The sequence below is a fragment of the Rhinatrema bivittatum genome, chromosome 2 (assembly GCF_901001135.1).
Source record: "Rhinatrema bivittatum chromosome 2, aRhiBiv1.1, whole genome shotgun sequence".
NCBI classification, from domain to species: domain Eukaryota; kingdom Metazoa; phylum Chordata; class Amphibia; order Gymnophiona; family Rhinatrematidae; genus Rhinatrema; species Rhinatrema bivittatum.
In genome coordinates this window covers 58,639,725-58,656,963 of record NC_042616.1, presented here as the reverse complement: position 1 = coordinate 58,656,963, position 17,239 = coordinate 58,639,725, and the positions used below count along the sequence as shown (strand labels likewise).

Here is a 17,239-nt window from a genome sequence, read left to right as displayed (position 1 = left end):
TCTCCAGGAGAGCCTTAACGTGGGCTGCTTGCCAGCTATAGCTGTCTTTTCCACCTTTAAAAAAATTAACACAAGTGAGCCCTTAAATTCTAATCTCTGTAGGATTACTGTTACTTTATCATGACTGTTGTGTTGTAGTTTCTTCTATGTTCAGAAATATTTCTGCTCGACTCACTTGGCTTGACCTGAGGAAGTATAACTTTTGACAACTAATAACCAACGTATTTAGTTCAGTTAAAGCAGGGGTGCTGAAACAGTCCCCGGGCCCACCCCTCCCATCCCTAGCCAGTTGGGTTTTCTCTCTATCGCTAATGAATATGTATGAGAAATATTTACATACACAGGTGGTAGTGCATGCAAATAAATCTCATGCATTCGAGAGATCCTGAAAACCTGTCTAGTGGGGGGAGGGGCTCCAAGCACCCCTGAGTTAAAATATCACTACAGTGCATTTGACCATTTTCTTCCTCGTTGAAAGCATTCCAGTGATCTTTCACCTTGCACAGTGCGCTCCTTTGCATTTTCTCTAAAGAGGAATGTGAGGGCACACATTTTGGAGGCGAGGCAGATCTTAGCATGGAGCGAGCAGGCTCTCTGGTTTCAGCCTCTGTATTTGTTTGCTGCCCTTCACTTTAAGAGGGCGGTGTCTTGGATTGCAACCTCAGTATTTATTTGTTGCTTTTTCCTTCAAAAGCATGAGGAAGGCTCTTCCCTTTTAATATGATGAAGAGGGCGTGGTCTTGGGTCATAGCCTGAGTATTTATTTACTGCCCTTCCCTTTTAAGATGGTGAGATGGTGCTGAACTCTGAGAACAAACCCCTGCCTTTAAATGAGATGCTGGCGCCACATGTCTTGCAGTTCCAGGGGACCCAACCTCTGCCAGAAGGAGCACATAGGTAAGGGGCTCTCATGTTCTACGGGAGGAAATAACACCCTGCTTGTATTGTTTTTTCCATCGATAAGCAGGCTGAATTATCAGTTACGTGTGAGTAACATCGGGCAGCACCAAATGGTCTTCTCTTCAAGTTATAGAGCTTTGAGCTCTACTGCACATGTGCGGGAGTTGCCTCGTGAGTCTCCTCAGTCTTTTTTTTTTTGTCTGAACACAGCATAGACACGATCTGTCTCTTCCTAAAAACTTCTTTATTTAAGATATATATATATTTTTTTTTTTTAAACTTACATTTCTTCTTAAGTTGCCTTTGTGTCTTTGCAACCCCAAACAGCATTTTTCAGTGCTTCTTAAAGCAAAACAAAAAATTATGGCGATTAACTGTGGCCCTCTCTCTTCTACTATGTCCATGCAGAAGAAGAAATCAAGCACAGTGAGTGGTTCAAAGAGCTGTATCTGTGGGAACATTATGTTCCTTACCAAAGGCCACGAATTGTTTTCGATGCCTCAGACCATATCATGACCAGAAGAACTGCTATGCCTGTGGACAGATGTCCTTGTGCTTGTAGAGGTCCAGGGCTTTTAGAATCTAGGAACTGCTTAAATCTCTCTGGAGTCCCAATAGGTCCTTGTCCTGCATTGCAACCTCGTCTGCCTCGCTAGGAAATGAGTTGAACAGGAGCTTATCAAAAACTCCCCTTCCTCACAGGCCAAAGCCACAGCATCAAGTTCCACCAGCCGCACTGCATAGATGACAAAGCAGTCTGTGTTGAAGAAATATAAGCATTCTAAGCACGGTGCATAAGCACCGGCGCCATTGATGCGGCCATTGTTGGAGACTCATTGTGCATCAACTTACCCAACGCAACTTCCAGCGATGCCAATGGTGCATCAAGGCACTAGACGCAGGGCACACAGAGGTGCTCACTGCTCTTGACACCAATCAAGTCTGAGGCCTCCAATCCCATGGTGCACAGTGCAAGAACCCACAGCTCAGCTCCAATGCAACTGACACAATATTGTCTGCCTGTGCTGGACTCCTGAACGCATGTCTCCAAAGTCCCATCAAAAACCTGCCAAAGCATCTAAGATGTCCAAACCATTCTACCCTATCAAAGCCATCAATGTATCTACTTAGGTCTTCGTTTTATCAAGTTATTTTGCCAACACAGCTCTCCAGCCGATCTAGTATGCACTGTATAGAAGGGATTGGGTTGCCACTGCCAATAACCAGGGCACTTCCCCTGCCTAGATAGTGGTGGAGGGACTTTGCCTGGAGAATGCGGACCCAATGACCTCTATAGTACCACACACTTCCAATAGACTGCCTGTTCTCATGCAGGAGTCTTTCCTGGTTTCAGAAAATGATGTTACACCAGGCCAGAGGATACATCAGTCGCTTGACAAATCAGACTTGGTGCAGCATTTCTTTACCTTTCTGACCAAGGAGTTGGAATGAATGTTTTGGCATCTCCTCTCTACTCTCACTACCGCAGTACCACAGACTGGAGTTTTGATAACCCTGTGGGAGGCATTTATCAGAATCCTTGCTCGGATTCTTCAGTCTATTGCAGTGGATGTGAGCAGGTGTTAGACCAGGCGATGAAGCCTTTCCCGGTTTGCCCTCTTTATCATTGGAGTCCTGGGTAAGTGACCTTATGCCTTTAGGCTTGTTTGAAGACTACCGCCACACCCTCCAATCCTCTTCCAGATTTTTTGACCATATCTCACCACCAGAGGATTTGACCTGTTCTGAGTTTATGGGAAAAAATGGTTATTGCACTGTACAGTTGCCCAAATTAAGGACCAGCATGTAACAGTGCAGTTGCTCTTGACAAATCATGAACAGCCCTTCACAGCATGACATCACTTTTATCCATATAAGCGACCATACTTCCACAAGAGGCCTTGCTGATCTTTTCATCAATACTGTCTACAGCCCCTTCCAACCCAAAGTCAGCAGCCACTTCCAGTCAAGTCTTGTCAAAGAGAACACTGGCAACAGAAACTTACACAATAGGCCCAACCCAAACCAGGGCCTAGTTTTTGATCACTCCGAACAATCCATTTCCAACTCTCCCAGGGGGAAGAATCCAACATTTTGTGGAGGAATGGCATCAGATCAGGAAAGACCCCTGGGTCCTTCAGATTGAACAGTCTGGATACTGGTTGCATTTTTCCCAGTCTCCATCCCTCCAGCATTGTTCGCTCCATCTAGATCCATCTCATTTACTGCAGCTTCAACTGGAAGTCCAATCACTTTTTTTCAGTAATGAGCTATAGAAGCAGTTCTGCCATCTCAATCTCAAGATAACTTGATTTGGAAACTGAATGACCAATGAGACTAACAGGTCGATGCAATATCAGGTATTTAGGTCAGTGTACTGCTAAACGTGTGGCTGGATACACATTTTGGACACTGATGCAGTACTGGGATTAGCATGTCCAAAACGACCAAACTAGCATGTAGCTAATAGCGCTCATCACATGTAAATTTCGAATAGATGAGGCTATTAACTATTACTGATCGATTTTAAAAAAAACCTTCCACACCGCCAATGGGCCCATTGTAACACAGCAAATTTAATGCCAGCCCAGGAGTTGGCGTTAAGGTTTGCCGTGGTCAAGGGATCTACCAAAAAAAAACCCAAAATCGTGTTTTCTGTGGTTCCTCCTATTAGTATTGACATGATAAAAAAAATAAGAGGAACACAGAGAGCAGCATCGCGCAAAAAATAAAATTCTGGATGCACAATATACACGGTCCAGGTCATGTATTTGTGTGTGTTTTTGTGCTGGCAGCCAGAGAAAACGTACACTTGTATTGAGCGTCCATTTTCTTAACCCATACTGACAGCCACGTCTCCTAGGTGCCAGATGCAGAGGAGATGCTAGAGACATACTGTGTCCCCTAGCTCCTCCTCCTTTTTTACGCGGCAGCTCATTATCCTGTCATATCGTGCGCCCAGGAGAGGTGGCTGGGCGCGTGTTAGGAAAGCGGGCGCTCAATCATGAGCGCCCATTTTTCGTGTGCCGATATTTCATCGGCCCCTAAGTGTGAAAAAACTATGATTATAAACATTAGGAGCAGCAGTTTCTGTGCTAATAAGAATAAATAATTTGCTGAGCAGACTGGATGGATCACCTGGGTCTTTTTCTGCCATTTTTTACTGTATTACTATGTAAAGATTAAAGATATTTTTTCAGATATTGATCCACTCATTAACATAAATCTACCATTAGGATTTGTAATCATCCAACAATAAAAGGAAAGTTTTTATGAAACAATATAACACCCCATTTTCTTTGATTATAGGAAGAGAATTAGCATTGGCCAACCCAATCTGTTTTAAATTTTATCATGTTCCAAACTGGGTTTTTTGGAGAAGTACAATTTGGGCCTTGGGGGTAACCTTCACAGAGCAACAGTTGTTTCTACCCTTTCAGAAGGCTTGGGGGTAGCCTGCTCGGAGCAGCAGTTGCTACTATCCTTAAAATAAATAAATAAATAAATAAAAATTTGCTGGACCAACTAGATGGACTATTCCGCTCTTTATCTGCCATCATTCACTATGTTACTATGCCCTGGGATTCTGTTCATGATACTTCCTTATCCCCAAGAAAACAAGGGCAGTGTGGCCCATTCTTGACTTGAGATGCCAGAACAAACATATACTCCAAGAGAAATTCTAAATGAACTCCTGCAGCACAATCCTATCTTTTATATAGAAAAGGACAAATGGATGTGTGCCTTGGATCTGAAGGATGCATATGTTCACACACCCATCCACTCTTTGCATTGGCGCTACATCTGCTTCCTGGTGGAGTCTTCCCACTGCCAGTGCAAAGTATTCCCATTTGGCCTCTTGTCTACCCTGAGGTCTTCACAAAATGCCTCACAGTAAGGGCGGCTCATCTTGGTCACCAGAGAATAGGCTTCCCATACCTGGACAATTGGCTCAGCACAGCGAACTCCTAGGACAAAGTGCTACGTTCTCTGAGCTTAACCATAGCTGTGCTACAGCACTTAGTTTTTGTGATCAGCTTTGAAAATCAATCAAGGAGTCCACTCAGTCTCAAACTCATTGGGGCTTGCATAAATTCAATACAGGAAAGAGCATTCCTGCTTCCCCACTGAGTGAACACCATGGTATCGTCTATCCACATCCTGCTCTCTTCTCACTTATCTTGCAAGGCGGCTCGGAATGGTTCTTTGACATTTTGGCAGGGGCCATCCATATGGTTCTGCTGAGCTGTCTTCACATCTGCTACCTCCAGTGGGATCTATGTTCCCAGCTGGATTAACTAACTCAACCTCTGTCATCTCCAGTGCAAATAATGATGATTATGAAATGAGTTGCAGTGGTGGTTACACCCACAAGTTCTTAGAGAAGGAGCCCCTCTTCCTTCACTCTCCTATGAAGTCGCTCTTATGAAAGATGCTTCCACCAGAGGCTGGGGAGCACATGCCAGAGCTCTTCGAACACAGGGCCTTTGGACTTTTAAAGCAAGCCACTATCAGGTCAGCCTTCTAGAGTTGAGAGTAATCAAATACGCTTTATTAACCTTTGCACATCATCCTGATTCAAACAGGCAACCAGGTTGCCATGTTTATCGTCAGCAAGCAAAGGAGGAACAGGATCATGGCCTCTTGTCAGGAGGCCCTAAAAATCTGGCATTGGGCGGAGACCAGTCAAGCTGCTTTTCAGGCCACTGATTTGCCGGGCATGTCCAACATGCTGGTGGATCAACTCAGCAGGGTTTTTCAACTACACAGGTGGTCTCTACAGCAATCAGTAGTCGATAAACTCTTCAGCTTTTGGAGTCTACCATTAGTAGACCTGTTTGCCTCACAACAGAATACAAAACTAAATCACTTTTGCTCATTTTTGCCATGTGATCGCAGGTTGGCTTAAGACTCTTTCCTTCTCGACTGGGGGACAAAGCCTCATGTAAGCTTTTCCACTATTACTGCTTACTGCCAGAACAGTGCAGAAAGTTTTGCAGGACCATGCTAGTCTGATTCACATAGCCCCAGTGTGACCCAGGCAGATCTGTTATGCACATCTCATATAACTTCAAAGCAGTCCTCTGATACATCTGGGAACAGACCCTGTGCTGTTGACACAGGAAGACAGGACATTGTACCATCTCAGCCTTTCAGGCTTTAACCTCACAGCTTGGATGTTGAGCGCTCTGTGATCGAGGATCTTCTCTTACAGAAATTGTGGATATATTTGTCTCCTCTAGGAAACCGTCCACCGGAAGGAATTATGCCTTCAGATGGCACAAGTACTCCAAATGGTGTCAGCAAAATGCTTTAAACCCATTTTCCTATGATCCTAAGCGTCTCCTGAAATACTTGCTCCACTTTTCTGGCTTGGGCCTCACCACCTCATCTGTACAGGTGCACCTCTGCGCTATAGTAGATAGCAAACCAATCTCTACATCTGATATCTCGCTTCATGAAAGGCCTATGGAATGTCAAACCTGGTACAAAAGCCACCAGTTCCATGGGACCTGAATGTGGTCCTTTCCCAACAAATGAAGCCGCCCTCTTTTTTTTTTTTTTTTTTTAACTATTGGAGTCAACTTCACATGGAATCCTGTGTTCCTCATTGCAGTGACTTCAGCTAGAAGAGTCAACAAACACCAGGCTCTCGTGCACTGTCCTTCGTACTTGCAGCTCTTTCTCAAGAGGGTGGTTCTCCATACTCACCCGAAATTTCTCCCAAAGATTGTCTTGTCTTTTTTCATATCAATCAATCCATTGTATTACCTACCTTCTTTCCTAGGCCCCATGCACATGAGGGTGAAAAAGCCTTGCATACTCTGGACTGCAAAAGAGCCTTAGCATATTACAAGAAACAAACTCTGCAGCATCAGCAAACCTCCCAATTTTTCATCTCATATGATCTCAACCGACTAGGAATAGCAGTTTCCAAGCGTACCTTGTCTAACTAGCTGGCTGAATGTGTGCATCACTGCTACACCTTAGCAGGGCTGCAAATCGCAAGCTCTATGAAAGGCCAAGTGAGAGCCATGCTGTGGTGCATCTTCAATATCTATTAAAGAGATCTGCAAAGCTGCAACTTGGTCTTCCCTGCACACCTTTTTGTCACACTACTCTCTTGATAACATCTCAAAGACTGAAAGTAAATTTGAGTTAGCAGTTTTGCAAAGTCTGGTCTTGCAGTAATCCACTTTTCACAGTGAGGGCTGAATTGCTTACTAAATAAACGTTCCGCTGCAACTTTTAGTTTGGGACTCCCCACATGTAATTACTTATTCAGCCTGCTTATTGATGGAAAAAGCAAGTTTGCTTACTTTAAATGGTGTTTTCCATAGATAGCAGGATGAATTAGCCATGGAATAACCAGCCACCTCACTGGAGAATGGACTACATAGCTAGATTAGCTCTGATATGGACTGAGGAGACTTGCACGGCAACGTCCCAGCAGGAACTTCTGCGCATGCTCTGTTGAGCACAAAGTTTTACTAGTTTAGAGAGACTAATCTATTCAGTGCTACCGGATGATGTCAGCTCTTTGTAATGGCTAATTCATTCTGCATTCTACAGCAAACATAGTTTATGATAAACAAACTTGCTTTCCTTGTGTAAGGTTACCTCCATCCATTTCATTTTAACAAGAGAGGGTGAAGTTTGAGGAACACTATGAGGGCCATAAATATTTTCCAGGCTTTATTTTTTTCTCATTAAATTCCGTGTCCTGCGAGGCTTGTTTACCTCTGACAGGCTGGACATGGTTATAATTTTCATGATCCAGGAAAAGGGGCTTTTTAAAGGGTGTCTCTAGTCATCTGATGATCTCCAAACCCTATGCCACTGTCTTCAGAAGACTCCCCTGATTTACCCCGTGCCTGTCCTACCATTTCTAGTGCTGCAAACTCATTCCACCATCTCTGGAGCCTCCCAGATGTGCTCTGCAGCCTTGTCAAATTCAGTACCTCCTCCTTCATGGTGTGTACTGGCCCAGATGGCTGCCACAGAAAACCCTGTAGCTCATGGGCCCCGTGTCACTGTCGATGGACACCGGGGATAAACAAGTGCTACAGACAACTGGGCTGTTAGTATAGGTTATGTCAGAAGTGTGCTGCTGAATAGGGGATAAGGGTTGTTATCACTACAGAGACCTCGAAAGCTGATTCCTTGCCCATTCTATGACTACCAAGTCATAGAGAGTAGCAGAATTCAAGCTTGCCTGGGACGGGTAGAGATCAATGGCAAGGGAGGGAGATGACTGGAGATCAGATAGTTCCTGCAGTGACACAGTTGACTGAGGCAACTGGGTAGATTCCATAAGCCAAGAGGTCTTTCTCAACGGGCACTTAGTATGTGATGCTGGCTGCTGATTGGCCCAGTGCAATAATTTCCTGGCGTGGTGTATCACCTCCTAATGAGTGCACACTGAGGCACTGTCGTATAGCTGACAGCTGAGGTAGGAGACAGAATATTTGGGCCATCTGTCTTCTGGTTGCTTGTCTGATTTCTAAGCCACATCTTATTTTTATTTCATATGCTTCACAAGTTTCTAGGAGTAGGTACAGGAAACTGGCTAAGGTCCTATATTTGCTTGCTTGCTTGCATGCGAATACCCAGAATGCTTTCTGATCCTGTCAGTGTGCTGAACCTGAACCTTTGCACCAATGTATGAGATGGGTAGATGGCATATTTTATGTATGCGGTAACTACCAGAATTCCATCATCGTACAGCAGTGGAAGCAGATTTTATTCAGCATTGAGTGATGGTGCAGATGGGGTTTCAGGGGGAATACCTGTACTGCACACAGAGTAAAGTCCTTCTGAGCTTCATTATTGCAGGAAAGCTGCTGTTTGTGATCAGCACCTGGAGTCCAGAACCCTTGCCATACTTGCACCCAGATAGTTGTGATTGGGTTCCTTATTCCTCCTTGAAGTTTTGTGATGTGTCAATCAAACAGGCTGAATCACTCAGGGTTTTACCCCTTTGTATGCATGGATTTGTAGTTCTGATTTTGGTATAAAAACTACAAATTGATGCATGCAGTGGAGCAAGAAAAAAGGACTGATCAGCTTATTCAGTTGGCCTGGTGTGAGGTGACAGTCCTGTAATAACAAGCTATGTGGAATTGGCTGGAGGGATAGGGGAACAGAGAGCCAACACAATTCTGCCTTCTTAGACTATTGGACCATGCGTGACTACTTTGAGAAACCCGGCACAATAGGAATTGTTCATTTTCCGAGCACCACTATAATCTCTTCTCTTCTATAGCTGTTTCCCTGCTTAGTTCACTGCAGTTTGTTGTTGTTTTTTTTAAATCCTTCCCCTATGACAGACTAGCTTTCCTGAGCTGGGCCTTCCCAAACTACAGTACCAGAAGCAAGGACCTGCTGGGGCGGTTTGCCCTGGCCCGGCGACACTTTCAAGCAGCTGGCTTCCTGATTGTGGATGTGAGTACCCCATGTAACCTGGGGGACGGGAGATTTGAGACTCGGAGGCTGGAACTCAGCAGGGCTGTAGCCAGTTAATTTATTTTTCTTGCAGAATGTTTGCAACATGAAAAACAAGTGTAGCTATGGAAGCTCAAAAGGAGCTGGTGTTTATGGGAGCTAAGTGGATGGGTCCAGGGCATGGCTCCGAGACGTTGTTGCACCTTCAGGATCAAGAGGCACAAAAAACACCAAATCCAGGGAGCTCTGCGTACATTTATTAACACCGTGAGGAGGAAACGGGGCTTTGTGCACATGTCTTTCTTTTGTACATGTGCTTCTGGATCCTGGGGGGGGGGGGGGTGTTTTGCAAAGTTCCTCACACATCAGTGCTATTTTTTGATGGGTGGGGAATCCTGCCTTGCTAGTCCTCTCTGCACCACTGTTTTCTGCCTGTGTGAATCACCAGTTGTGGTTTTTTTTTTGTTTGTTTTTTTTTGAGGGAGAGTGGAGGGGGGGGGGCATGGGAGCTGGCGTTTAGAAAATAATTTGCAGAAGAACCCCTCAGAGTAGTGGGGACAATTCATATCCCAGCCCATGATGTAATTGCATCCCTCTATCTCCCAGCCATTTCACACAGGCGGAAACGGTGGTGCAGAGAGAACAGGCAAGGCAGGATCCCCCCACCCATCAAAAATAGCAGTGATGAGTGAGAAACTCTCAGCTCTGTATTTAATAGAGATGTGAATCAGGCTTCGGACGATTGAAAATATCGTACAATATTTTCAAAATCGTCAGAAATCGGGGGCTCCCCCAAAACGATAGGAAAAACCCCACGAAATTGTTCGTGGGGGTTCTCTTATCATTTTGGGGGAGGGCGGGAAAAACGGCACACAAAAATAACCCCTAAACCTACCCCGACCCTTTAAAACTAATCCCTTAGCTTCCCCCACCCGCCCGCCCCCTGCCAAAAACGTTTTACAGGTACCTGGTGGTCCAGTGGGGGTCCCGGGAGCAATCTCCCGCTGTCGGGCCGTCGGCTGCCACTAATCAAAATGGCGCCGATGGCCCTTTGCCCTTACCATGTGACAGGGTATCCGTGCCATTGGCCGGCCCCTGTCACATGGAGGGAGCACTGGATGGCCGGCGCCATCTTTAAAAATGGCGTGGGCCATCAAGTGCTCCTACCATGTGACAGGGGCCGGCCAATGGCACGGATACCCTGTCACATGGTAAGGGCAAAGGCCGTCGGCGCCATTTTTATTAGTGGCAGCCGACGGCCCGAGAGCGGGAGATCGCTCCCAGGACCCCCACTGTGGACCACCAGGTACCTGTAAAAAGTTTTGGTGGGGGGGGTCGGGAGGGTGGGGGAAGCTAAGGGATTAGTTTTAAAGGTTCGGGGTGGGTTTTTTGTTTATCGGCTCGGGCGCAGCCGATAAACAAAACCGCGATCGGGCCGGACGAAAAAAAAACACGATGTGAATCGGAACCGGAATCAGAACCGATTCCGGTTCCGATTCACATCCCTAGTATTTAATAGAGTAGAGTAGTGGATGTAGAGCAGAGGGGATATCTAACTTTCCTTTGCTGTCTCTCATCCCTGCACATTTGTTCAGCTAAACAGATACACTGAAGGGCGGCAGTGCATTATTTCAAACTGTATACAGTACACCGCAATGTTGAAATGTAAACCAAAGAAAATACACTTTTGTGATTGGGAGTTTTGCATGAGTCTGTCAAGGCCAGGTTTTCCTCAGTAGACCTAGGAATATATGATGAGGGTATAGCTACACTTGTTTAGGGCTGAGAGGAGCCACTGCCATCTAGCTTCACTGAGCAAAATGAAAGTGGAGGGAGGGGCTGAAGTGGGAGGCCAGGGAGAGACAGGCTGGAAGAAGGAAAGGGGGAAGAGAAAAGTGAAAGGCAAGGAAGGAAAAGAGGCTGCATGAGGAGGGTGTGAGGAGCGAGCAGATGCAAAAAGACAAGAAAATAAAGGAAAATAGCTGCTCACAAAATCCATGAGGGGTTAAACTTAAGTTTTATAAGGAAAAATGACATTTTCCTTTGATCCTTAAAAAGTGTGGCCACATGTTGCATGCTAGGTTTCAGATCTCTTGTTCATGGGAGCCAGGTAGGCCTTGGGGAGGAGGCTGTGGAGGTCGGTGCATTCAGGCTTGGGGAGGGAGGGGACAGGTGATGGCTTGCAGGAGGTTCCCCTCCAGCGTTTCGGTCACCCAGACTCATTGTCAGGGGAGGGGGCAGCAGCAAAGACTTGGGAAGAAGAATACGGTGGAAACCCCCCCCCCCCCCCCCCATGCTAGGAGTAAGACATCAGGTTGTCTATAAAGAGGTATCTTGAACTCAAAGTAAAATCTCTAAAAAGAACCACAGAGAAATGAGACTTCCAAAGGTTTTTACAGTTTGTATTGGAAAAAGCCGCATTTTTTTTTTTTTCATATTCACTGCAGATTTGTTGCCCAACTGCCTTCAGTTTGACAAGGGAAAAAGTAATTTCGTCCACAATTGCTCACAGTTTGACAGGGGCAGTTCAGCAAATGTTTGTTTTTTCACCATTCCTTTAAGCGTCTTGAAACAACACTAAAATAGACCTTGCCCAGAGTGAATTGCTACAGCACACAGAAGGCAGCTGGAGTAGCATCACGGTGCCTAATGTCAGAGCAGCTGTCCCTGCTCCCCAGCACTGAGGGAGGAGATTGGACTGAGTGAAGGAAAGCCCTGGGATGTTGGAGAAGTTGCAGGGGGGGGGGGGGACGGGGGAAAGACCCACCTGGAGCTCAGGTGCTACAGAGCAGCCAGATCTGGTGGCTTCAGTCCTTTATTTTCTCTTCTGTTGCAGGTGCCCTACTATGAGTGGCTAGATTTGAAGTCTGAGTGGCAGAAGGCTGCCTTCCTGAAGGACAAGATGGGCAAAGCAGTGGCTGAGGAAATGGCTAAGTGAAAAACCGCCAGTGCTGCATATTGGAGAGGAGTGCAGACAGATCAGATGTGTGACAAGAGAATAAAGCTGCGACTTGAGCAACTGAGGAGGAAGAAACGTGTATATATATATATATATATATGTATTTGGAAAGGGGGATTGCTGTACAAATGAACTTGCTCCTTAGAGACTACATGAGCTGTGCACCCTGCAGCAAGGCATTTTAATTTAAAGTCTGCGTTGTGTTTCCACCTGTGGCATATGCTCAGCCACTTCTTTATTTTTAGCCCAGCAGGATTGACAACGTAAGAAACCAAATGCAAATAATTAAAGGCTTTATTTCTGTGATTTAGTGGTCCAGATGAGTATTGCACTTCCGTATAGAGGGCCTGGTTGTACTTACTTTTGTTGAATGGAAAGTTTGGTTCACAGTCTTGTTTGGCTAGCAGTCATCTGTAGTGAGCCACCCAGCAGACAGGTCTGCCTTGTGAAACTTGTACAATGGCGCAGGAGTCTCTTCCTAGGGTGGATAAGAAGTGGTGTGGGTCTAGGGCTTGAGTGGGTCGAGGCCAGCTACTACCACGATCAATCTTGTGTGGCACTCCTGTGATACTCCTCAAATCTCTTGCTCCATTTAGCTACTGAATGTTCAGTGCGGATATCTTGAAAATCTTGCTGGCTAGGGGAGTCCCCCAGAAAATAATGAAAAACAAGAAACAAAAAAAAAAAACAAACCTAAAGCAAAAATAATGGGGGGAAAAATATTTCACTTAAATATATTTTTAAGTAGGGCATCATATCACATGCAAAGAAGGAACAGTGTTAATCTGTTGTTAGTTATCCAAGGCATTACAGGGAATACTGCCGTTTCTCACAGATAGCAGCCCAATAAGTTATTTTTCTCTCAATGCTTATAAAAATCATCGTTCAGATGTAATATTTATAAAAGCCAGGGCTTAATTTATGGGGGAATCAGGTGGAAAGCACTTCTTTTCAGGCTTAAGAGGCAGAGCAGCAGGATTATTCTGCTCCAGTCCGTCCCCTCCAGGCAGCCTGCATGGAAGAGAAGAAGAGGAGCTGAGCCTGAAGCACACAGAGAAACAAACAGCCACTCTGCTCTCTAATCCAGCCCCACCTCTCTTGTTCCCCCTCCCCCCCACGTCTCCTGTATTGCAGGGAACAGAAAGGGAAGGGGTGATATTGACACTGCAAAGCATAAAAAAAAAGACACAAAAAAAGGTTTGAATTAGCCTAAGCTTGAAAGTTGTGAGCAATAATGCTAATTAAGACTTAGCATCCAGACAGAGGAATCCAGAACCAGTGGATTATGCACCTCTACCAGCAGATATGATGTCAGCTTTGCTCCATCTACAGTGTGTGTGTGCAGTGACATCAGCTTTCCAGTATTCTCCGTCTGCAGCAGATGGTGGACTTGCATCTCCCTACTGGGGATTGCTTCAGGTTTTAGAAGGAGAAAGGAAATTTAATTTGCCCCGCTCTCCTGCAAAAATATCAAGTGGTCCCTCCCCTAGTTGAGAATTCCTGGTTCCTCAGATGAATGTCTTGGTCCGATAGCTGTTTTTTCAGCCGGCATGGACTTAACTGTTGAAACATCTGAAAGGGACCCAGTACTGAGGCGCAGCTCCACCACCAGCCAAAGCCCCCTCATGAGAGTCAGTAGCAGGGTGCACTGCGTGGTAGGCCGCGGTGGGACAGTCAGTTCGTGTGAGTGCATCCAGCTGTGTGTCCAGTTTTTGGGCGCTTAGTTGGATGCCTGTTTGGGCGTCCAGTTGGTAGTGACGTCTAATTTAGGCATGTTCTTTTCTGTATGCTCAATCTGAGCGCCATTGAGAGCGCTCTGTTTTTGGGCACTCATCAAGTCATAAGGTTATACACTTCAATTTTGGATGTCTATTTTTTACAGCGCAAATTCAACTGGACGCACATTTTTCAGTCGCCTCTTAAACATACTGACAGACTGATGGTACCTATAGCTAAAAAACCTAAGCACCTAACCCTCTGTGCGGGTTGTCATATTTGGGCATCTCAGCCTGGCCTCCCCTCTAACTTGTGCTAGCGCTGCTTGGAGGGTCAGGGAGAATTTACTTCCTCTGATTTTGCTAAGCCCGGTTCTTCCCAGCCTCATCAGGGCTTGGGTAAGGACATGTCAGAAGGGACGCCTGGCCTTGGAACTCCCTTAACTGGTTTGTCAGCATGGGCCGGTAGTTCAGTGGCCACAGGACAGGTGCCTCCTATGTTTGGCATGGATTCTTCTGCCTTTTTTTGGGTGAAATTATTTCAAGGATTGCAATCCTTTCTTCAGGCGCAGTCCTTGGCCCCAAGTAATCTTGCCTGGTCAGAGTCATAAGTGGTGTCCTCCCGCACGCCTGGTGCTGCGGTTAAGCATCGAAGTGCACCTAGATTGGCGGCCGGTCTTCCCGAAAGGGACCCAGATGGCATGTATGATGAAGCCGATCCTTACTCCCTAGTGGATGGGGAAATTCCTCCAAGGCTGGAGGACTATGTTGCGGTTCTTTCATAGAAATGAGTTATCGGTTCTGATTTCACAGGCATTAAAGATGCTGGGAGTCCCGGGACTGAATCCATTTGTGGGCCAAAGAAAAATCCCATTTTTATTTCTTTGCGTAAAGCCTCTTGGTTTTTCCATGTTAGGGAGGCCATTCAAGAATTGATTGATCTTGAGTGGGGCACCTCTGAGGCTAATTTCAAAGGGGGATGAGTCTTGGAAGGTATATACCCTCTGGAGCCAGTGGCTAGAGAGCGGTTGCGTTTTCCAAAAGTGGACGCGCTTGTGTGTGCAGTACCCAAGTAGACGACTATCCCCGTGGAGGGAGGAGCAGCTTTGAAAGATGCACACAATAGAAAGATTGAAGTAATCCTTAAACATTTGAAGCAGTGGCAATAACTTTTCAGACAGCTTCTTGTTCCCTGGTGGCTCGCTCCTGTTTGCTTCTCTCTTAGGAGGTCGATGAATCTGGGGTGAATTCCAGGGCAGTGATGGAGCCAGCAGCCGCCTTTTTGGCAGATGCGGACTACGATTTGGTCTGCACCAAGGTCAGAGGAGTGGCTTTGATAATAGTGGCCAGACATCAGTTATGGCTGAGAAATTGGCTGATATGATCTCCAAGGCTAATCTTACAAAGTAGCTCTTTATATAGTAACATAGTAATGATGGCAGAAAAAGACTAAAATGTTTCATCTAGTTGGCCCAGCAAGCTTCCAAGGTAGTTACTGCTGCTCCGTGCAGGTTGCCCCCACGTTTCTGTTAAGGCTTGCTCTTGTTTGGGAACAGGTTGGAGAAAATGGCCAATAAATGGGGCGAGTCTCTGGTTCCTCGGTTGCTGGAGAATAAGAAGCAGACACCACTTTCCTTTAGCATGAGAGATTGTGCTAGGGGATCCAAGCATTTTTGACCCTACAGAGGAGCGGCCTTTCAGAGGACTCGACATTTTGGTAGGTCTGAGTCCTGTTGTCTAAGACAGACAGCCCTTCCAGAGAGCAGACTCAGGTAGTCAAACCCCCCGAGCTTCCCAATGAAGATTTGCTGACCTACCCTCGGGACCTGGAGAATAGGGAGTCACCTCGCTCTTATCAGAGGTGGGTTGAAATCGCATCAAATCAGTGAGTCCTTTAAGTGATATAAGATGGATATGTGCTGGAGTTTCACAGTATTCCTCAAGACGAGTTCATGGTATCTCCCTGCCACTCCCCGCAGAAGAGGCAAGCAGTAGAGTGTACATTGTCAAGGCTCCTCAGTCTGAGGGCTGTGGATCCAATGCCCACATCTCAAGAAAATATGGGCCGATAATCCATTAATTTTGTTGTGCCCAAGAAGGAGGGTTCTTTTGTTCCATCCTGGATCTCAAAGGGATCAACCATCATTTGCAGGTGACTCATTTTCACATGAAAACCTTGTGCTTAGTGAGAATGCCGTGCAGTCAGGGGAGTTTTGGACATCCTTGGATCTGTCCAAGGCATACCTGCATATTCCCATCTGGCTAGAATACCATTTTCTGCGATTCGTGATTTGAGATGTCATCATCCATTTCAAGCGCTGCCTTTTGGTCTGGCCACCGCGACCAGAACATTTTCCAAGGTTGTGGTGGTGGTGGTGGCGGCAGAGTTGAAAGAGATTGGGATTCCTCTCAACTTCTTGTTGCAGGAACTGGGTTGGGTGGTGACCCTGACCAAGAGCAGTCTTCAGCCATCCCAGTCCCTAGAGTATATTGGTGTTCAGTTTGACACGAAGCAGGGCAGGGTTTTCCTGCCTGAGGGCTGTATTCAGAAGTTGATGGTGCAGGTGCTTTTGTTGATGAACACAATACGCCCGACAGTGTGCTCCTATCTATGGGTACTCTGTTTGATGGCGACCCTGGAAGTGGTGCCATGGGCAAGAGCTCATATACCATGTTTTTTATATTTTTTATATATGTTTTTATTTGTAAATTGCTTAGGTCTTATTTGTGTTAAGTGATTTAATAAATTTAATAAATGAAAAATAACATGAAAAAATATACATTCTCTTCAGCACGCTTTGCTGTTTTGTTGGAGCCCACAGTCTCAGGACTATTCAATTTGGCTCTACCTGCCGATAAAGGTCTGCTCTCAACTACAGTGGTGGCTACAAGCGGATCCTCTAAGAAAGGGGATTTTCCTAAAATTGCTGGACTGGCTAGTACTCATGACAGATGTGATTCTCCAGGTTTGGGGAGCTCACTGACAGGAAGATTATCTTCGGATAATCTTCGGAACTTGGCATGCCTACGGTTTGCCAAGCAGTTGGCAGGTTGAGCAATGAGAGTGTTGGATGATGCCACGATGGATGCCTAAATTATAAATTAATCAGGGTGGAACCAATAGCCATCAGAATTCAGTGGAAATAGATGCTCTCATGGTGTGGACAAAGCAACATCTTCAGGAGATATTCACTTCTATTGTCAAGAAGGACAATCTATG

The 17,239-nt window shown here is 45.8% G+C and overlaps 1 protein-coding gene and 1 non-coding gene across 2 annotated transcripts in view; both read left to right on the top strand.

Annotated features, from left to right (window-relative positions):
- The window catches only part of TBRG4 (transforming growth factor beta regulator 4), a 50,156-nt gene extending 37,546 nt beyond the window's left edge, over window positions 1-12,610 (top strand). The window contains 3 exon segments of the mRNA XM_029588227.1: window positions 786-897; window positions 9,231-9,345; window positions 12,182-12,610. Coding sequence (XP_029444087.1) covers window positions 786-897; window positions 9,231-9,345; window positions 12,182-12,283 — 329 coding nt within the window. The 3' untranslated portion in view covers window positions 12,284-12,610.
- Window positions 7,840-7,976, top strand: LOC115086373. The gene has a single exon (XR_003855253.1). It is a non-coding gene; the product is annotated as a small nucleolar RNA SNORA5 (small nucleolar RNA).
- Window positions 12,611-17,239: the final 4,629 nt, after the last annotated feature.